Genomic DNA, 23,841 nt, shown 5'->3' with positions numbered 1-23,841 from the left:
AATGAGCATGCAAATGCAAACTGGGTCAGGCATGTGTGCATGTGTGTGTGTGTGTCTCTCTCTCTCTCTGTGTGTGTGTGTGCGCATTTTTTGATATTCTTGATCCATCTCTAATGTATAACACTCTCCTTCTGAAAAAGGAAAAAGGGCCTCATTAGAAATAAACTCAGCTTCTCCTAATGATTTGCATCCAATCAGATAAGATAGGTAGCATTGGTCTGAAGCTGCCCTAAAGCCAAACTAAAAGAAGAACTTTATTTATCAAAACCACTGCCACAGCCTGACTACAGACAATGAAATGGGCAAGTCAATTGGCTTGGGGCCTTTAGCTTTTTCCCATTAAACATAGGATTCTTAAAATAAGTACTTAGAAGTCTTTGCTCACCACATCCTGCGAGGCTGCTCATTTGCACGGCACAATGAGACACGATCGGTGCCCTTTCAAAGACATCCCTCCATCCTATTGCCATGCTCCACAGCAAAGACCACAAGCACCATTTTCACATGGAACAGCAATCAAGACAAGATAAGTAGAAACTCCACCACCACTGATATGAAAACGACGAATAATATTCTGCTTATGGAGGTAAAACTGAAATTGCCCATCGCACGTGCACATCTTGAATGGAGGCGCGCACTGGCAACTCATTAATGACCCTTGGGGCTTGCCGTAGCTGTCATCTCGCCTCATAAAATGCATATTAAGTTTGCGACCTCATCAGAGATCTACATACCCCACTAATGGCCTCTGAAGGTACTAAAGCCGTCAAGGCCGGAGTTTTCTCTGGGGTTCCGCACCAAGGCGAAGTGAGCGAGTTAAGGCGCTCCCGTTGCATGTGGACGTTCACTCGCATGCCGCTACAACTGCTTCATGAATCAAACGCAGCACGCACTCACTGTAGGCTGAGATCATGTTCTAAAACAGGAGCATCCTTGGAGGGAATAACTGTGAGTGCTTTTTATCAAGCATATGAAAGCGTACTGAATATACGTAAAAGATGTGGTGTGTCTTATCACATGCACCAACATTCAAAGTAAGCTGATTATTACCTATATATATATATATATATATTTCATAAAAAAGTATATTTTCATGGAAAATACACCTTCTTATTGTGTTGCAAGTTTAACTGTTTGAGGGACACCAAGACCCAGCTCAGCTCCGTTTCTGCATATTTAATAACTTGCCAAAATAATTGAGCTAATTTAATAACATCACCAAAACCCAAATCAACGTAACTTTTCCCTGTGCCCTTCCCACTAATGATCTCAGTCCCATATCTCCTAGCAGCCTGACCTGACCGGAACTAGTGAGAAAAACGACCTTCAGCTAGAATTGTCAAATAAAATATGCCATTATGTCAGAATGATGTAAAAGCCAGTCCCTGGTGTAAAACGCTGACAGAAGATGAATCAGCCGAGCGAAAGGACAAAAAGATATCGCCGTAAACGCCTGGCTAATGGGAACCTGGAATCTGACCACAAAACCAGACTCATCTTTCATGTTCAAATGACGGAGAGATTAGCTTGTTCGGAACATTTGAAATATGGTGTCGGCATGATACCTACAGTGATTAAGTCACATTTATCGTGATTTATAAGCGGGAAGAACGAATGAGCAGTCTTTTTTTTCTCGTGGAGGTTTTGCCCTTAACGACTATGCAAATGTGTATGCACAGATGAACAGGGCACACACACACAAACAGAAACACACACACACACACACACCAGTGTTGCGCGGGTTTGGTCACATGCGGCCCACGGTCGATATTTTAATCAACCCGACCGCAACTCGGACCGCTAATATTTAAAGGGACACCAGGCAACGTTTTCGTGTTATTTACTCATCTTCGTAAGTCGGTATGGTTAAATGACTCATTACAGGGCGAATGAAGACTCTCGCCCGCCCCTACTGCCTGTAGTAAGAATATCTCGCTTGCAAGTTCAGTGTATCGTACCCGGCGACCGAAGCAGTTTCAGTTTCCATCCTGCATCCACAGCACAGAGGGAGGCTAACGAAAAGCAGGCGATTGTTGCAAACGTGTGTATAATGGCAGAGCCGTGAAGAAGCAGCGAAAACCCTTGACGGAAGATGCAAAGAAAAGGAAAAGAGCTTCAGACCGAGCGAGGGGGAGTTTCGTAGAGAAAAAGCATCAGGCTTGCCTGGTGTCCCTTTAATTAGGACAAAATTATACCCGACCCGCGATCCGACCCGCTTATTTACAAAATGTGTGCTTTTGGTTATAGCTTGCATGCAGTGTGACAGTAGGCCATTTCTGTAAAACAAACTAATTTCTTTGAGAAACTTTATGCAGTAGGCTACTACACGCAATAGGCATGCAGGACATAATGCTTGCGCAGGAGAGAGAATGAGAATAATAGCGCAAGCACGCACGCAACCACCAAGGATTAGAACACTAGGATAAGATTTGAAGGCCATGGACATACATCTTTCTTTCGAAAACAGAAATGGATGAGGCAAGGTAGGCAAGACAGATACATTGCTGGTCAAAACGTTAGCGTAAGAACTGATTTATAATACTGAATGAATCACAAAGCTTTACTAAAGCACATCCACTGTTTAAAGTCACAAACACAACGAACTAAGGTAACTTTTATGCATGCGCGAACCTATACATATATATACATATGGCTGTGTAGTCTGTGCCATTACATTTATTCCTGCAGGCTGCCCTTTTAAATGGCTTCGCAAGAAGTAGGCCTAGACCATAAATAACTTGTACTACTGTCATCTTCATTAACAACTTTTCCCAATATTTCCCATAGCCTATATCGCTTTTCCTGAAGGGGTGTCTATTATTATGACGCCAAGCGCTTGGCGCGGTCATATAGGTTTAGTCAGATTTTTTTTTTTTTTTTTTTTTTTTCGCGCATGTCCAAATTTCCGTCAATGATTCCCGGGGCACTGAAAGACCGGGGGTAGACAAAACAGTGGGCATGTAACCCCATATGGATAGCATGGAACCATCGTTTTCGTTTTGATCTGTAGCCCCCACGCTGGACTGCACCCCCCGAAAGGAGGGTAGGGCAGACACAGTTTTCTGTGAATATCTCGAGAACCGTAAGGTTTAGGAGGACCACCTTTTTTTTGTATGTTGATCTCAAGGGGCCATGTCAACCCATTCCATAACCACTCATTTCATGTATAGCGCCACCTAGTTAAACACAAAAAAGTAAAAATGAGGTGTTGTAATTGAAGGTATCTGTGACCTAACATAGTCAAAACTGCACGAAATTGGAAGTGTAGGATCATTATGACACCCTCTGTATGCACGCCAAGTTTTGTGGAATTCTGTTCATGGGGGGCCACACAATAAATTAATTTATGTTACTATACACCAACTGGCCTGTAGGTGGCCGGAGACAGTTTTCTGTGAATATCTCGAGAACCGTAGGGCCTAGGAGGTCCACCTTTTTTTATGTATGTTGGTCTTAAGGGGCATGTCAGCCCATCCCATTACCACTTATTACATGTATAAGCGCCACCTAGTTAAAAATTAAAAGCAAAAAATGAGGTGTTTTCATCACAATATCTCTGGCTGACAAGGTCAAAACTGCACGAAATTAAAAAGTGTAGGATCATTATGACACCCTCGAATGCATGCCAAGTTCTGTGTACTTTTCGTTCATGGGGGCCTTACAATAAAATAATTTATGTGTACATTTAGTGGCGTACACCAACAAGGATTCGGGACACTGAAAGACCGGGGTACACAAAACTTGGTGGGCATGTACCCCACATGGATAGCATGGAACCGTCATTCTTCGTTTTGATCTGTCCCCTCCCCCCCCCAGCTGGACTGGACCCCCGAAAGGAGGGTAGGGCAGACACAGTTCTATGTGAATATCTTGAGAACTGTAGGGCCTAGGATGACCAATTTTTCCATTATGTTTGCCTCTAGGGGTCATGTTAACCCATTCCATGTGCACACATGTGCATAAACAGATATACCACACACATACATTTACAGTAATCATCGCATTATGACACATACTCACACAGTAGACATATGTACGCATGCATGCACATGCACAAACACATCTCAGGCAAACACACAAGCACATACACACACACACACACACCCCCACACACATAAACATAATTTGTACACGCACACATGCACACAATTCAAAGAATTTTCCCGTCATCTACTCCCTGGAATTTTTGGTCATTGATACCGGGACACCCGAACCACGGGGCACATGAAATTTGGTGGGTATGTAGCCCCACTAGACTTTACGGAAAGATTTCATTTCGTCCACCACCATGAGACTGAGGCGCCTGTTTATTTTGTTTTTAAGTCGCGTGCAGGGTGTGAGAGGGAATCGATGTGCTTTGATTACAGCTTGGTAGTTGTAGTCTGTGAAATTAAAAAGCGTGTGTGTGAAGTATCCAAACAATGACACCTTCATTTCATTATGGCTGCTTTAGCAAAACACCTTAAGCTACTGTGTAGTGGGTCCCATTTAGAAGTGGCTACTTCATTCGGCTTTCCTTGACTCATGGAGCTGCGTAAATGTTATTACAACTTTAGCCCGCGATATGACAGTTTGATACTGTAAAGGCGTAAGCCATTGGTTTCCAAAGGAGATTTTATTTGTGCCGTCAGCATAGCCTATTGACAATTTATGTTGTAAATAGGCGTACCTTATAATAGTACCTGTAGCTTAGGGAAGCTAACAGCTTTCTATTAGGATCTAGTTTGTAAGTTACCGTTTTGTCATAACTCCCTGATGCATTTTTGCATTTAGAATAGCCAGAGCGTGTATATCTCAATCGGAAAATTAAACAATATCGGTGCCTATGGAGTAGGCTGGGTGAACCAGCCTGATCTGCCCCGCTATTTTATTTTTTGATTTCTTAAAAGATTGAGCTTGGTCTGATGAAAGCCAGACTAGCCATGGACCTCAGTTAAACAATGCAAGGGAACATGAATCAGCCTATATTTGCTATATATAACAATAACGGACAAAAGCTCTTCAACTTTGGCCCGTTAAAATGTGTATGAACAGTCTAGCGACGCATTTCATCAAGGCCCATTTGGACATGTCAGTTATTTGCACCACTGGTTAGATGTAAAACAGCATTTCGTTTCAGACTAGGCTACTGTTACTTAATTTGTTCATTAACAATAACGTTTCAGACTACTGTTACTTAATTTGTGCATTGACAATAAAAGTATTACATGAACTAAAGATGACTAAAATCTTATGTAGAAGAAGAAACATTCACAAAAAATCCATCCATCCAAAATGACCTTTGTTTTTGATAGCTGTTGAAAACTTGACATGGAACTGACAGAGATGTTTTTGTTTAAAAAATAAATAAATAAATAAATAAATAAATAAATAAATAAATAAATAAATAAATAAATAAATAACATTATGCTGATACCTTTTGCTTTTCCCAAATACAATGTAGCCTACAGGTGTAAGTGACCTTTCATCAATCCAGTTGCAATGGATGAACTGTGATGAACTGCCCTACTTGTGATTGTTTAGAGATTTTAAAGGTTTTATAACAATTCTACATCTTCTTTGGCTATTCTACAATCTATTCACCTTTTCAGCACCAGTAGGGTACTTTCTGTGCAGCCACACACACACACTCAGGCATGCCAAACAAGCATACACAAAAGTTTCAAGAGTGGGGGATGGAGTAAAATATGGAGACAAATTGAAGTGTGATTTATTTTCACGGAACGGATGTACAGGACTGAGCGGCGGTCATATTTTGTACCGCTATGCGGTACATCTAGTTTTAACTTGCGTCTTGCTTCTTTACTGTTGACTTTACTGTATTGATGCTTTACTGTATTGATGCCTTCTCGTGATATGTTAAGTAGGCCTATATTTAATAGGAGCCTCCTCACATTCCTCCTTATTTCGTATTTATGCTAAGACACACAAGAGTGCATTAGGTTACAATTTAAATGGGCATCTTAAAAGCCTTTTCCCTTTCGTTTCCACCTCGTAAGCTCCACTACAGTAAAAGCGCATTGTTGTTTATTTTATCTCTGCTTTTTCGCCTATTTCGCCTGATATAAGCCTCGTTATATCAATTTCTCATTCTTACAACATAGCCACGCCACAACACCAATAGGCCTACATACAGCCTATATATAGCCTTGGCACAAGCAAGCACACGTTTAACTCGAGAGGAAAATGCAGATTTCACTTACCAGATAAAGAAACCTCAAAATAGCCAACCGTACGTACTACAGCGACTTAACATGCAACTTCTCTCTGGAACACCTTATCAGCTGAAGAGTAACCTTCTGCATAGTGCGCGACAACCCCAAACCCACGGATGCGCATTAGAACTTATTTCGGTAGGTCAGTGCAGCGCAGGCTTTTCCCAAACCTGTTGGTGCTTAAAATGCTATATAATACAACTGTGTTCAAAGCAGGATGAGGTTGTATGTGTGTGTGAGCAGACAATAACTGCTTTGAAAATAGGCCATTTAACATTGTTTCACATTACATCCTATTGAACTCATTCCATGTAGCCTACAGAAGGATTGCAATAATAATGATAACTAGATGTACCGCATAGCGGTAGTCACTTAACCGAGGCTAGTTCCTGACGAACCAGATATCCAGGAAGCAGAGATAAGGTCTTACACAGATCTCTGCCGTCCTAACAGTCACCCAGGTATACAGGGCATACAAGGCCAAATAGAGAGGGTGTCTGTACCAAGACTGTCAACTCTTACTCGACCCACTAGGGGAATTATTCGTAGCAATCTTATTACGATAAAAACTTCTCGGGTTAAGCAAATTCCTCCAAAAAGCATAACTTACACTTGCTTTACTTAATATTCGATCACTGTCAAATAAAACTGCCTTGGTTAATGAAATTATTACTGACAATCATATAGATGTTATGTGCCTTACTGAAACCTGGCTTAAACCAGATGAATACCTTCCATTAAATGAGTCTACACCTCCCTCTCATTTGAATTATCATGTACCACGCCACACTAGCAGGGGAGGTGGAGTAGCTAAAATCTATCAATCTAGTCTTCTCACATTTCCCAAGCTCACACAAAAGTTTAAATCTTTTGAAGTTCTAGTCCTCAATTTTTTAATACTGCCAGACTGGAAAACTAATCAGCCTGTAACTGTGGTCACATTGTACAGACCCCCTGGCCCCTACACTGAATTCTTAGAGGAATTATCCAAACAGAAAAAATACTTATATTGGGTGATTTTAATATTCATATGGATAATGTGAACGATTGTCTCACAATTGCATTTCAATCCCTAATTGACCATGTCGGGTTCTGGCAAAATGTTAATTCACCCACGCACCGAGATAACCATACTATTGATCTAGTCTTGTCATACGGCATAAACATATAGCAGTTAACAATCTTGCCACAACACCCGACCTTAACTGACCACCATTTAATTACTTTTACAATGACATTACAACATGCAGTACCCAATTTAGCTGAATACTACAGCCGCGTAGCCTAGAAATCTAGACGCACCCTAGCGGCGGCAAATTAATTTGCTCAGCCTGTACGTCTAGTATCAAACCATAGGGATTTCTATTGGCTAACACCGTGGATGTTATTCAATCACAGCTCTATTTTGTTAGAGAGTCTTAAGGCGGGCTTAACAGGATAACGCGACAGTCCTGCGACGGTGAACAACAAGGAAGGTGGCTATGGCCGAGCGAAGGCGCGGTTGTTTGAATCGGCGTTGGCGTCAACTTTGGAGAAGTTGGACTTGAAAGTTGAGCAACACAATGCACTTAAGTCATTCCTTTCGAAGAAGGATGTATTTGCCGTCCGGATACGGATATGGTCGTAGCGCTGGCCTATTGCATGCCTAGGCAGTTTGAAAGACAATTCTCTGCCCGCCCCTTGGATTAAGCGAGGTGATGCCAGACTATACATTTCAATGATATAGGATGGCCCGCCAGGCTAACAGCCACGGCTTATCTGAAAAAAACTAATGCAGACTTTCTAGAAAATATTTCGCTTGCGCTTGCCCCATTCCGGACTCATGTGGTAGGCCTATCAGAAGGCCCTTTCCTTAATCCAGCCGAGGTCGACTTGTTAACTGATAATGTGATGAACTCATTACACTTCACCCTTGATTCAGTAGCACCACTCAAAAAGAGAATGAGAAAACAAGTAAGGCATGCTCCATGGTATACCACACAGACAAAAACACTCAAACAAACAGCGCGTAAACTTGAACAAAAATGGCGTACCACTAAATTGGAAGTTTTTTGCCAAGCATGGAAAGATAGCCTTATCACCTACAAAAAAGCACTCAACGAAGCTAAGTCAACCTACTATTCCTTGCTGATCGAAGAAAACAAAAACAATACAAAATTTCTCTTTACCACAATCTCCCGCCTGACAAAGAGCCACACCTAAGTAACCGAATCTATCCCTATTTGCCTAAACAGTAATGACTTCATGAACTTTTTCAATGACAAAATTGAAACAATTAGAGATAAGATTAATAACCAATCAGTCTCACCAAATTCATACTCCATTGCTGAACGGTAGCGAAAACATAATTGAATCACAGATGAGACGAATAACGTTGAATTCATTTACACCTATTGATTAGACCTTACTTCCACAATCTCTTCATCAAAATCTACAACTAGTCTACTAGATCCTATTCCTACCTATCTTCTGAAGACTGCCCTCCCTTTCTTGGATAATGCTTTGCTCCAGATTATAAATAACTCACTGCTATCAGGGCATGTACCACAGTCGTTTAAGTTATCTGTCATTAAGCCATCCCTCAAAAAACCTACCCTTGACCCTAACAACCTGGCCAACTATAGGCCTATATCTAATCTCCCTTTTTTGTAAAAAATACTAGAAAAAATAGTGTCAAAACAAATTGGTACCTTCTTGCATATGAATAAAATCCAAGAATTATATCAGTCTGGTTTCAAAGCTCACCACAGTGCTGAATCAGCCTTAGTTAAAGTTTTTAATGACCTCCTCATCGCTGCCGATAATGGACATATATCAATATTGGTCCTCCTGGACCTCAGTGCTGCCTTTGACACCATAGACCATAACATACTACTCCACAGGCTTGAACATTCAATAGGCATTAAAGACTCAGCACTCGCTTGGTTTAGATCATACCTTTCTAACCGCAGACAATTTGTACAGGTTCACAATTGAAACTGTCTACCCAGACTATGGTAAAATATGGGGTGCCTCAAGGCTCAGTACTAGGGCCCCTGTTATTTTCTCTCTATATGCTTCCTCTAGGCTCAGAAATTAGGAAACATGGCATTAAATTTCATTCTTATGCAGACCAGTGGCATAACAATAGTAGGTGCAGCAAGTGCAGTCGCACCAGGGCCCGTGACCTCCCGGGGCCGTCGTTACCCCCGCCCTGCCTCCTTTTTTCTTAGAACTTCACCATTAAGAATCAAACTATCAAATAAAATCGGCTAAATCAAATTACCATCTTTCTTTGTCGTCATACTGTTTTGCCAGAGTATCTTTCTTTCTACTGAGATGCAGCAAGGATTTCTGGGTAGGCTAAGTGATTTGTTGTGATTTTTTGAATGGATGGTGGCTGCACATTTCAGTCATCGTTCCGACCAAAATGCCCTTCAAACACGAGAGCGGCTGCAAGAAGCGGCAGGAGCGTAAAGAGCAAGGGGAAAGGGTGTACTGCTCTCATGTTTCTGACATTGTCTGTGACTGTGGCAACAGCTGAGCGATCTTTTTCCAAACTCAAACTTATTAAGAACGACCTAAGGAGCAGCATGGGGCAGGGGAGGCTCAGTGTGTTAGCTATCCTGTCCATTGAAAATACGAGAGCCAGAGCATTAAATATTGGGAACATCGTTGTGATTTTACTGTGAAAGGCTCGTAAGATGGCCTTCTTCTAATGGCCTAATTCATGCATATTGGGGATTGTATGCATATGAATGATTTTATTTGGTTTCTGCACAGTTAAATAAGTTAGGCTACATTAAGTTTTGTTTCTGCGCAGTGCGAGTTTATAAGCAAGCAATCTACGCTTGCAGTTTCAGCAGAGGGTTGAAGAGGTGCATTGAGTGTTCCCATAATTCCATGTGAGTTGATGTTAATGCAGTAATATTAGATCACCCTGGCCTGCAGGCTGTTAATAAAATTATTTTTAATGTTTTCACACGTAATGGATCCTATGTAGTCATGTGTTTTTTATTTGAAATTGTAATCTGTAACTACTAAACTACTTCGGTGCCTCAGGCCCTTTGCTTAAACAATTGAAGTCACCCTTAATGTGTATTGCATGTATTAGAGCTAATTCATCCTGGGCCAAAGTAAGTCGGTATGGGGCCAGCGTAGCACTTGCACCTGGGCCCACCATCGGTTTGTTACACCACTGATGCAGACGATACACAACTATACCTTTCCATAAAACCTGGCGAATTGACTCCGTTAGCCAAACTTGACACATGTATACGAGACATAAAGACATGGATGACAAATAATTTCCTGCTTTTGAACTCCGATAAAACAGAAGTCATGGTTTTAGGTCCTAAAATGATGAGGGATATCCTATCCTCATCACAGGCTACATTAACTGATCTTCGACTATCCTCATCCACAAGTGTTAAAAATCTAGGAGTTACAATTGACGAAGACCTATCACTAAGTAATCACATAAAACAGATTACCAAAGCTTCATTTGATCATTTAAGGAACATTTCAAAGATAAGGAAGTCTTTATCCTTACCAGACGCTGAGAAATTAATCCATGCTTTTGTCACCTCAAGGATTGATTATTGCAATGCTCTATACGCTGGCTGCAATAACACCTGTCTAAAGAGCTTACAGCTTATACAAAATGCAGCTGCTCGCACACTCACTAGAACTAAAAAATATGAACATATTTCCCCTATCCTGGCATCTCTACACTGGCTGCCTGTTAGAAGTCGCATTGACTTCAAAATATTACTTCTAACATACAAAGCCATTAATGGCCAGGCACCAGAATATATTAAAGATCTCCTAGTCCCATATAACCCACCCAGACCGCTACGATCACAGAATACTGGCCTTCTTGTAATTCCAAGAATCTCAAAAACTACAGAAGGAGGCAGAGCTTTCAGCTATCGCGCACCCCTCCTCTGGAATAATCTCCCTACCTCAATTCGACTAGCAGACACCCTCCCTATTTTTAAGTCTAGACTTAAAACATACCTCTTTACTGCCTCCCATAGTTAGGTATGGTGCGTGGAACTTCACCCACCTCAGGGTTTTTGGACCACCCTGCTGAGTCCTCGTGTGACTGGCACCCCAGTCGCGCGTGTGATGGTGGTGGTCACTGACCATACAGTACCTGCGCTGGTGTCGACTACCCCTCACCATGCCTTAGTTATGCTGCTATAGCATAGTGCTGTCATGGACTTTTCACAACCCTCCCCTCTCCTCTCCCCCCTTCTCTCTTTCTCTCTCTCTCTCTCAACTCTCCCTCTCGCCTATTCTCACCATGGTATACTGTAACAATATATAGTACTACTGATTACTTATTGACATTGACCATTTTGATTTTCAGTAATACTAACCCACTCTACATCTCTCTTTCTTCCCCTTACTGGCCCGTACAGCCTAGAGACCCACCACCTACCTATGACAACTCTGCCCGGATTACTGGCCCGTCTGCCAACCCACCACATGCCCCTTGACAACTCCCTTCCCCTGGACAATTCCAAAGCTGGACTATTTGAACTTTCTGTCACTAAATCAGGAATAATGAATTACCATACCGGATACGTAATCATCCCACCTCTTTCAGCTCAAGTGCTTTTAACACCATGTCTTATTCTCTACACCCGACTATCTTATGCATTTGTCATGTATACAGACCTTACCGTCATGTACTGACCCTAGGCAGATGGGTCAGGCCCTTGAGTCGTGGATCTGCTCGAGGTTTCTTCCTATATATATCTCCAATTCTAGGGAGTTTTTCCCCCCTGTTACCCATGGGCCTCTCTTGCTTTTCTTTTCTTCCTTTCTTTCCTTTTTTCTCTGATTACCTACATTCTGTAAAGTGCCATGATACATGTGTTATGTTTTGGCGCTATATAAGCACAATAAATTGAAATTGAATTGAAATTATTTATTTATTTATTAATAAACAAAAACATCTCTGTCAGTTCCATGCCGTTTTCAACAGCTATCAAAAACAAAGGTCATTTTTGGATGGATTTATTTTTTGTGAATGTTTCTTCTTCTACATAAGATTTTAGTTCATGTGATACTTTATTGTCAATGCACAAATTAAGTAACAGTAGTCTGAAACGAAATGCTGTTTTACATCTAACCAGTGGTGCAAATAACTAACATGTCCAAATGGGCCTTGATGAAATGCGTCGCTAGACTGTTCATACACATTTTAACGGGCCAAAGTTGAAGAGCTGTTGTCCGTTATTGTTATATAGGCTGATTCATGTTCCCTTGCATTGTGTAACTGAGGTCCATGGCTAGTCTGGCTTTCACTAGACCAAGCTCAATCTTTTAAGAAATCAAAAAATAAATAGCGTGCAGTCCATAGGCGCCCGATATTGTTTAATTTTCCGATTGAGATATCCACGCTCTGGCTATTCCAAATGCAAAAATGCATCAGGGAGTTATGACAAAACTGTAACTAACAAACTAGATCCTAATAGAAAGCTGTTAGCTTCCCTAAGCTACAGATAGGCCTATAAGGTAGGCCTATTTACAACATAAATTGTCAATAGGCTATGCTGGCTAAAATAAAAACACAAATAAAATAAACTCCTTTGTAATAAAAAACCAATGCCTTAAATGGGACCCACTACACCTTACAGTATCAAGCGGACTTAAACTGCCATATCATGGCGAAAAGTTGTAATAAAACGTTGGTAAATCTTCCATTGCACAGAATGATTTTTGTAGCACATGCAACAAATGACAGTCGAAAGATACAATTACAGTGCTGCTATCAATTTGCTTGGTATAACCGCATTTATAGTTTTCTACAAATGCAATCAATGAAATTGGCCTCCATCGCTCAACCAACGCTAACGGTAACATTATTGTACCTATAGGTCCTTATTAATATTATAAGATTAACGTACCTGCAGTAAAAACCAAGCATGTCCGATAAACATTCTCAGATTTATTTCGGCTTCAAGAAGAAATGGGAATTACATTTCATGTGAACATTGTCCTATCCTTATTAGACGTTCTCTGCGGTAAACTACAGTCCTTGTAGGAAGCGTCCATTGTTTTTCCAACCCAATTTTAACTTCCAACAAAATTACGTCTCACTGCAACGATGCGCCATCTAGTGGACAAACGACTACGTATCGCCAATACTGGAAATGCAGCCATGATGATGATGAATATTTGGCTTTCTTTTAATCCTACTGAATTTGTAATTATGTATCGGCCGTTCTAATACCGATAGTATGTGCGTGCCTGTGTGTGTGTACACATAGCCTAAATTTTTTTAGACCCCCCCATGGATGAAACCCCCAGAGAATGCCAGGTCAATCATACACATAAAATTTGGTGCAGTTCTGAACATCTTAACTGAAGATAGGGGCGATTAAAGCAGAATGATATTGCATTTTCATTTTCAGATTCTTCATCCTCAGTGCCACGGTTCAGGTAGTTATTTAGGAAAAACTGCTTTTTTTGCGGTTGAGGTGGCCCAGCACGGGGGGGGTGTGGACGAAACAAATTTTTTCCGTAAAAGTCTAGTGGGGCTACATACCCACCAAATTTCATGTGCACCGATGTTTCGGTGTCCCGGGTATCGTTGACCAAACATTTAGGAAGTAGATGACGGGGAAAAAAAAACTTTGACAATCATTATATGACCGCCGCTAGCGAAGCTAACTTATTACTATATTGCAGAATTCAGTGTCAGTGCACCACCATGCATACTACTACTACTAGTAGAAGGCAAGCAGTAGGCAGTGTACTGTACATATCTATCAAACCACCTAGATCTAGACCTAGAACAAGGTCAGGGAAGCCTTCATGCATTGTAGAATGTTTTGTGGTCCAGAAAGTTTGAGAACTCATGCACAAGGCTATTGAGTTGAAGGCCCGTTGAAACTACAATAAATAGGTCTAAAAATAGGTTTATCGTGTGTGTGACTGTTCAGTACTGTTCATATTGACATTTTAAAAGCAGACTTAAAACTAACTCAAAAGTTACTTTCTCTAGTAACTAATTACTTTTGATATACAGTAATTGGTAAGGTAATTCAATTACTTTTCAGTAACTTGCCCAACACTGGTGGGCATAGACTGTATATGCGGGTGGCTCTTTCCAATAACTGCATTAGGATGAATAGTCTGCAGCATTTCAGGGAGACACAAAACAAAGCTCAGCTTATCCACCCGTTCTCTGCAAATATCTTGAACTTTTCATGTGTGACCAACTAAGCGTGTGTCAGCACAGCACCACACCTAGCCTTCATCTCCCTACTTCTCTCTCTCTCTCTCTCAGACACAGACACACACACACACACACACACAAACACAGGACCACACACAAGTGACTGATTTTGCAGACTGATTTATATTCACAATAGCCTGCTGTTTTGTCCCTGGTGTGGCAGATCACTTCTACCATGAAACTCAGTAATATCATCTTTAGCCTGCAGCCATCCAATTGATTAATTTCTCAAGTATTCTTCAGGCACGATGCACAGCACACTGGCTGCTGTCTGCTCAAGAGCTGAAATAACCTATTAGGCCATTCCAACCAAGCAGGACAGAAAGAGAGAGAGAAACAAATCCCCCCTCTACAAGTGTGTGTGTGTGTGTGTGTGTGTGTGTGTGTGTGTGTTTGAGTGTCTGCTGTGTTCATTCGTCTCTCAGTGTGTGTGCATCTGCATGTGTCTGCCTCTATTTGTCTCTGGGTGTTCCTGTGCGTGTACACATCTGACTAGGTGTGTGTGTGTGTGTGTGTGTTTTCCTGTGTCTCTTAGCATGTGTGAATCTGCATGTCTGCATTTGCTTATTTATCTCCATATGTGTATCCCAGCATCTCATTTACTAAAGTGCCTTTGTGATATCATCGCTGTTGTACACTTGCAGTGTTTGTAAAGCTTTCTGATATATTGAGGCAGACATTTCATGAGGATGTTTTGTACACTTAAGATTACACAGCAGCAGACTGTGTATTACATATATTACAATAAAGCTGAAAACAAATCATGAAAACCCATATTGAAAACAGATTGCAATACTTCAGCTTGTACATGAAATATGGCCATCAGATTTTTATATGTACTGTACTTTTCTATATGTACTGTGTTTATAAATGGTACATAAATAGCAATGAATGACTCTTAGTTGAAATAGAAACTGTCTGTATTATGAATTATTTGGTATACACAGTGCGGTTTGGGCAGTTTGTATTCTGTGGTACGCAGTGCTGTGTTCTGCCAGAGCCAACTGGGATCAAGGATTCATGGTGTAACACGGGATTCGTGTGAAACACAAAGGCTGTAGACTTTTAACTGGTAGCTCAGTGCTATGCTGCATTTCACTGCACTCCTAAAAGTGAGCGAGTGAAAGAAAGTTTGCTGAGAGAATGGTGAAGTAGCTCTCTTCTTCATCCAGTATAGTCTTCTGGTGCAGGTAGCCAGGATCGGGGAGACATGTAACAATACAACCGTTGTGTACAAAATAAAAGCTTGTAGACCCTTAACTGATATTAAATCCTCTGCAGTTAAAATAAGACAACTCACAAAAAAAGAATAGGAGCTCAAGAGAATGTCACACTAATGCATCTCAAACTAGTGTAAAGAAGTCAAAACTACTGTCTTTGAATACAACCCTTAAAGGGGTGGTTCAGGAATTTGGACATAGTACCTCATTTCCAAGTAAGCAAGTGTGATATTGATCAGTGGAGACCGTTTTCAACACGCGTTTCATCCAGTCCTTCTAATTGCAGAGTTCGTGCAGGTGCTAGGCTAAGCGTAAGTCAACGGTATGTGCTAGCCTGCCACTAAAGACAGTCTTACCCACTCCAAAGTACACCCGAGGCAAATAAATTATAACGCCAGACTATCAATGTAAATGTCTGTATTGACAGTGTTATTTCTAACGTTATTCTATCCTTGCATTTCAACGATCGCATTACATTTTGAGGGACTAGTTTCTTAGCAGCCGGAGGAATTATACTTTGCTCCGGTTAGTAGTACAAGCGCCAAAAAGTAAACAGTAAAGCGCACTCAATGGGGATACCTAGTAGTAGCCTTGGTAATATCAGTCCGCCGCTGAGTTGCAAAATGACTACTAACAACTTTAGGGACCAAAGTATAACTATTGCAACGCGATGCAAGGGTAGTTGTATTTCTTACACTATTCTATCAACACAGACATTTACATCGATTGTCTGGAATTTGCCTCGGTGTACTTTGGAGTGGGTAAGACTGTCTTTAGTGGCAGGCTAGCACATACCGTTGACTTGCGCTAGCCTAGCACCTGCGAACTCTGCAATTAGAAGGACTGGATGAAACGTGCTGAAAACGGTCTCCACTGATAAATATCACACTTGCTTACTTGGAAATAAGGTCTTATGTCCAAAATCCTGAACCACCCCTTTAAAGGGCACACTGTTTTTTAGTGTCATCAATGTAGTAAATTAATAGTGGGAAATAAAATGACTAATTGGAGTACAGCACTGCAGGGCTCATAGTGGAGCGGAGCTGCAAACACGTCACAAGAGTTGGAAATTTTCCTCCTCCTCCTCAGTTGAAATGGCAAGAATAGTCTGCATGTAATCACTGTAAAGTGGGAGTGAGCTGCTAGAACAAAATATGTTCCCATTTTTTCTCTAGTGCTCGGGTGCAGCACACACACACACACAAAACTAACCGGTTTGTCAGCAAAACATGGGGCGTGAGGAGAGCCTGTGCTATTTCCCCTTCACCACAGCACCAGCTTAAGTAAATGGGTGTATAAGCAGCAAAAAACCCTCTCTCAAATGACTGTTGATGAGCCTCCACTGGAAGGTATTTAAGGTTATGGATGGCAATGGCTGCCATCGTGGGGAGAGGCCTAATTCAAATCGCAAAATCTCTCTCTCTCTCTCTCTCTCTCTCTCTTCTCCCCCCCGCTCCCAGAGATATTATTGTAATCTATTTAGTCCTTACTTTGCAGGGTTTGCACTCAAAAGAATTTGCTCTCTTACTGTATTCCTCCTCTCTCTCTCTTTCTCTGTCTCTATTTCTTCCCCTCTTTCTCTCACTCTTTCCCATCTCCACCCTCTCTCTCTTTCTCCACCGCTCTTGATTTGTAAGTCACTTACCTTCATCAGAGTGGATGGCATGCTGTTTATCACTCAGACACTAATTTATTACAAAACTTTGAGCAGGGAAGAAGATAATCAGAGATGAGGCTGAAATTGTAGCTTGTAGCGCGAGCGCATAGCACTCATGTTTGAAAGATGAGCGCCTGCACTTCCTTAAGCCACATTTGTAGAAAAAAAGGAGAGAGAGAGAACAAGAGAAAGTGCAAGAGAGAGATAGAGAGAAAGAGAAAGAGCAAGAGAAAGTTGAAGATATATATATATATATATATATATATATATATATATATATATATATATATATATAGAGAGAGAGAGAGAGAGAGAGAGAGAGAGAGAGATATGTGGTGCTAGGTTACAGTAGGTAGGCTGGCCATCTAAGAGCAGCTACTGTACGTTTCCCTGCTCTAGTGTCGTGTGGTTGCCAGGCACTGCTGAAGGGAAGCCTGAGGTGTCTTCAGACTTGGACATTTCCCCTCACATCCTCCTGAGGTTAGTGACCGTCATGACCTCGACAGTAGTGGGCCTCTCTCTGTGTGTTTGTGCTGGTGTGTGTGTGTGTGTGTGTGTGTGTGTGTGTGCTAAAGAGGGATGGTGGGGTTGGGTGGTGGTTTGACGACCGAGTCTTGCCTTTGTTCATTTGTTCGCTCACTGCGAATGAAGGAGGGAATGAATCAGCCGTTTGACAAGTTGGTTCAATTGCCCCTGGTCTGCTGCCTTTCTGATTGTTTGGCTGCCGATTTCTCATCTCGCCTGCTGTCTCTCTCAAGGCCTCCAGGGCTTCAAAAACTCATTCCCTACTTTTCCACACGAGGTGCTGTAGTGTGTGTGTGTGTGTGTGTGTGTGTGTGTGTGTGTGTGTGTGCTGGGGGGGTTGGGGGTTGTTGGCAGGGTTCACCAGTGTTTAGTTCCAGGCAACAGAGGTATGTTCACCTTTGAGGTCCCTTACCTTTGTAGTTGATCTTGAAGCCGATGGATCCCACACTCTCGTCCGACTGGAGGTGCAGCCACATCTGGTGGGTCATGCTAACTATGAGGTCAGGAACGAAGCTGCCGGTCAGACTGCAGGGGGAAATCAAAGTGATCACGGGCACCCTGCCTTCAACATCATGTGTTTACCGTCTTTGGTGCTTGCTAAATGAGTGACTGTGATGCATCATATGGAGAGGCATCCATATAGAAATATACACAGGTCTACATTTTTGTGACTACTGTAAAAGCCAAAAGAAAGTTGAAATTATCATTTAAAAATGTGCTTTGCTTACTAGTTATATTTAGTCAAAAGAGGGCTGTGATGTCTTCAATGACAAATTAGAATATACATAGTTATTAATGCATGTCACAAACATAAATGCACAACAGTAGCTTAAATTACTAATTATTAAGTTAATTGTTATTAATTATCCTCTCAATAACAAGATGCAGTTACATTACACGTCAGCATAAATCCCTTGGAGGTCAGGAGGGGTGAATGGGGACAGACAAACATGGCCGGCACTCACACTTGCAGCACAGTGGACGGGTCGCCGACTTCCCCTCCATCGCCGATGGTTAGTGTGTCGTAGGCAATCTCCAGGTCAAACTCCTCAAAGTTAATCTGTATTACCTGTCGCAAGAAATGAGGCATTGCAGGAAGCGCAGTGTCAAATGGACCTGAATTAGGTTTTATGGCTCTTGCATAATTGATTCCTGCCAGCTAACGAAAATGGTGGTGCAGGGGACCACCGAAAAACAGCTGCGCACAAACAAAAAAAAAAAAAAAAAAGAACTGGAAAGGTGGAGATTGCAATAAACCAACTTCTGTCAGATTTGAATGATTCTTTGATTTCTTTCTTTCTCTTCTGTTCAATTCTTTCTGGAAAAGTATAAGCAATTCATGACATGCTGCTGTTGTCCTAACTGTCCTTCTTTTGAAAGACTGCCTGTCAGAAAGGTGTATTACTCTTTCAACAACTATTTACAGAAGTGTAACAACATCACAAAGACAGATGGTAGATGGTGTCTCGAATACTCATCAATGCGAAGCTCAAACAGTTCAAAAGCTGGGTTTCCTTTAAGGGGAGCTATATGTGTCCGTCAGACACTTCTTTATGGGACACTCATTACTCTTGATGTTACGATCAAAAATAATGACAGTAATCGGAGAGGACAGCAATAGGTGTGCTTTGTACAATGAAAGGCGGTCTCTCTGTAATTAAATGGCAGGGAAGACATTTTCTTATTCCTCCGCATGGTCCCTCAGGATAGCAGCCTGTCTTATATGATTTCCACTCCCCCACTGCATCTCCATGTTGTAAATCCAGAGGGGGTTCCACTCCATATGGCAAAACAAGGGGAAAAATATCCTTCTTCTGCCTAATTACTCTAATTACGCACTACGCAGTCAATACATTAATACAAATCTAGTTAATCCGGAAACCGGCGAGACAATAGAGACGTTATTGTTCGTGCCGGAGCTATGGTGAGCATTGTGCAGCCCAAGGAGCTGTGGCCTATGAGCTCCATGTCCTTATTAACCCATTAAAGGAGCATGGGAGGAGAGAATTAGTTGCCATGACGACGGGCTCTGCGGTGTGGTGTGGTGTCGATGTTGTGCGGCGCGGCACGGTGCCTAAGGGGCTGGCTGGGCATGGGAGTCTCCCTTGTAATGTGAGCTGCTTTGGAAGATGATTGATGTTCCAACAGCACTCTCCGGGTTGCTGTGCACGGGGCAACAGAGAGCTCCATTTAGAAATATCGATATCGTGAAGGGAAAGGCGGGGGATGGAAAAAGGGGGGGGAAGAAACAACTACTCTCAACTCTGCCTCCTTGCTGAGGCGGGGGGGAAGTACAGCGCTCACCTGCCTGCGAGCGAGCAAGCAAGCAAGCAAGCTAGCGGCTGTGCGGGCGGCGCCGAGCTCTGCACTGCACTGCCCCGGCTCTGCGCTGGCCACTGAGTGAGACTTTCTGTTGTGCAATGATTAAGGCAATGGAGCACAGTATTGAATGGCAAAGTAATGAGCCAATATAACAGAATTATTACCCCCGCAATGAAAAGGCGAAATCTTGTGAGGAATGACATGGGCGAGCAAACAAGGACCATACTCTCACTCTCTCCCTCTTTCTCTTGCTCTCTCTCTCTCTCTTTCTCTAACAGACAGAACTATTTGATGTGAATGGGCAGACAGACCTTCTGAATAGGCCTTTATGTAAAAATCCTGCGGTTTAGTTGTGGCAGAAAGAGCCCTCTTTATGGAGTCCTTAATCACCGTAACAGTGCATTGCAGCGCCAGAACATTCTCAGCAAGGCCAGTATGGGTTTTTTTACCGCAAAAAGGCAGCCACACCTAACACGTTCACATGGCCCACTCAAATGGGTCGAAACAGTTGGCCCGCCGGTTTGCTACGTGCAGTCTCACCAACAACACATTATTATTTGTCAGAATAATGTGCACACCACTCCATGCTGGATGGGAGCATTGTGGATCTGGAAACGAGCCTGGAAGGGAGAGGCACGTCACCCACACCCCGGGAGAGGAAGCCTGAGAGGGTCTGAAGGGTCCTCCAGAGCTCCAGTGGGGCCACCGTGGAGCCAGCTGCCTGATGAAGCAGGATCTTGTGTGTGTGTGTGTGTGTGTGTGTGAGACTGTGTGCTATTGTGCCGCTCTTTGTGTGTGTCTGTGTGTGTGCGAGTGTTTGTGTATGTGTGTGTGTGTGTGTGTGTGTGTTCTATAGTGCATCTCTGTGTGTGTATGTGTGTGTATGTGTGCGCTCAAGTGTGTGTGTGTGTGTGTGTGTGTGTGTGATCCCCTCCACAGTATAATCAGGCCCAGGTGCTTTCCCTGGCTGTTCTGCATGACTATTTGTCCCCGCAGATTAGGGATCACCGACAACAGCATGCTTCCGGCCCTCTCATCAGGCCCTTCCCATCAGCCAGGTGTGGACTTACTGGGTCAGGGGAGAAGATGGGCCCTCACCCACGCCCTCGCCCGCACCCTCCTCATGCCGCACACTCGACCACCGAGCCAAACAAGAGCTGGGAGGAAATGGCTCTCAGTCTCCGTGCAGCACAAACACACAGTCTGAAGAGCCAACCACCATCCTCAGGTGCAGAACTACACCGCTGGCAGCAGCTGTGGCCCTGGAAATGACTACAATTTCAAAATCAGCTCACATCCTGCTTCATCAGGGGTCAGCCAACAAGTGCACTCAAGCTGTTTGAGGTATTTACTGACCATTTTCGTTAAAGAAAATTACTTTTTCAAGAAAGGAAATATATGAATGTTGTTTTCATTTGTGTCACCAACGGGACAATCCATCAATACCGAGTGCTGAAATGTGAGAATTAAAGATTATGTTTTGTTTGTCAAAAAGAGTATGTGAGTTTTAAAGATGACTTTCTATCTGTCAGAATGGGTCTCAGTCTTTTGTTACTCAGGCTTCAACAGCTTGGTATTTACACTAATTGCGGTTGTGCTTGGGTAGATTAATTTGAACTGCACAGCGATTTGTCAGTTTGTCAAAACACGTCTGTCAAATTAGTCTTGTCATTAAAAAAACACTGCCAGAGGATTCTGTCCCATCTAGAAGCCTCGCCACCACCAAAAAAGATAGAGAGAAAAAAACGTCATTGTGGATATTCAGATGTTAGATTCAAACTTTCAAACAGTTTGCCTCTAACATTCTCCACAGGACTCCCTGAGGCATAGGAAACTGGTGATCTGGAATAATTTCCTTCGATAATCAACAACCCACCATTTTAGTTAGGATCGTATGGGGAAAAGTCCTTTGTTCTTCGAAATCGGTCGGGCTTTGATCGGGCAGTTGATTCAGAATATTCTATGCAATCTCCAATCTGGATGCACAAGAGGGATTGCCAAAGTTTTTTTCTTTTTTTTTTTCCGTGAGGCGAGAAAGATTCAATATTCAAATTTCTTGTTCACATCAAAACAGTCAAACACATCTGCTTGTGAGTTAGCACCCTGGGACGTCATTAGATTAGTGCCTTCTAAATTGAATAAACAAGAAAGCACGAGGAAAATCAGCCCTCCCTCAAGCGCCATCATCGGCCAACTTTGATCTGCCAATCAGCAGACGCTGAGGCGCTCTTTACGGAACGTCACCCGTATGGCTTATCGGGCCGCAGCGATCACGAACACAAATCCCACTGAGCAGGTGCACGTAATCGCACAGCATAAGAGACAATCGTGTCGAGTGTAATGCACGAGTCAGGGCAATCCCGCTGCACTATCAATCAGATAAGAGGATTACCAGGGACACTTGTAATTAACTGTTCCAACATGCATCCACATACTATCTCCTCCTGTGTACAATTCACTCCGCACAGTGTCAGGATGATCACTGAGGGGAAAACAAGAGCATTGATATGTGACACGGGCCAGATCTCCTAAACTGGAGAATGTCACTGCCACTGTGCCTTGTCAGAGTGTCCTGTTGGTCTCTGGCCAGTGCGTAGAGACAGTCTGATTAAGCATGGGCTTTTTGGCACTGCTTCTGACCACTGACTGTGCAAAAAATAGAGGCACGAAAATGAGCTTAAAAAAAACAAGGAGTGCTACAGTGAACATACTGTAGGAGCAAGTAATAATGAGCTTTAGCCACTCATGTAACTGCATGTAACTGTTCACACTAAAAGGCACCTGGCAAACATTACATTTACATAGATTAATTTGCCCAACACTGGGAATCAATACCCTCCGTTTAGCAAAGATAGCACTAAGTACTAGTTTCGTTAGGGGCTACTCTCAGTACAATCTAGTAATGGAGGAATACCTATCGCTTCGTGTGTATATGTTCCAAACAAAAAAGGCAGACTAGATTCATTAATCTACCTCAATTAGACATGTGCGGCTTTAATTTGGCTAGAAAATGTTAGATTACACATAGCACATTTACTGCATCAGTGTTTCAGTAGTCTCAACCAAACCAAACATTAAGCTGGTGGGGCAACATACATAAGAACACTTCTGTGTATTCTATTTAAAAAAAAAAAATCAGCAGTTATCTACATGGTTATTGAGTGTTGTTTTTTGTTTTTTTCACGATCTGACCTTAGCTGTTTCACCAGAGGTTAATAACCCGAAGACAGATAGGCCATGGGAGCACAGGGCATTAGGGTTTCTGCATGATAAGGCATTTCTGCGTCTGAGCAGGACTATTCACTCCACTGCATTAAACACCCGCATGTGAGACCACAACAGAAATTGCCAATGGACAAAAGGTTGAGTGCACTGGGCTAAGGAGGGATGGCCATCGGGGATGAGGCTGGTATGCATCTTAAAGCTTGTCCTTCATGGCAACCGGACCTAAGAAGCCCATTCAGTATAGATGAATAAGCAGACGACAAACAAAGTAATTGAGTGTGTGTCCTTGTTTTTGGAATGAGATACACAATTTATTAATGTATGTATGTGCTTATTTATTTATTTATTTGCTTGATTACTGTCTTACTTATTAACACATGTACTGAGTTCCCACAGCATTCATTCTGCTGGTGTATAGAAGGACCCATTCATGGAAACAGCAAA

General features: G+C 42.3%; 1 protein-coding gene across 1 annotated transcript in view; it reads right to left on the bottom strand.

Moving 5' to 3' along the window:
* Positions 1-23,841, bottom strand: part of csmd3b (CUB and Sushi multiple domains 3b) — a 388,634-nt gene that overhangs the window by 159,303 nt on the left and 205,490 nt on the right. The window contains 2 exon segments of the mRNA XM_048229290.1: positions 18,263-18,375; positions 18,816-18,919. Of these exon segments, the coding sequence (XP_048085247.1) occupies positions 18,263-18,375; positions 18,816-18,919 (217 nt within the window).

The sequence above is a fragment of the Alosa alosa genome, chromosome 20, assembly GCF_017589495.1.
Source record: "Alosa alosa isolate M-15738 ecotype Scorff River chromosome 20, AALO_Geno_1.1, whole genome shotgun sequence".
Classification (NCBI taxonomy): Eukaryota; Metazoa; Chordata; class Actinopteri; order Clupeiformes; family Clupeidae; genus Alosa; species Alosa alosa.
The sequence above is the reverse complement of the archived record's forward strand: the minus strand, read 5'-3'. Positions and strand labels throughout refer to the sequence as shown.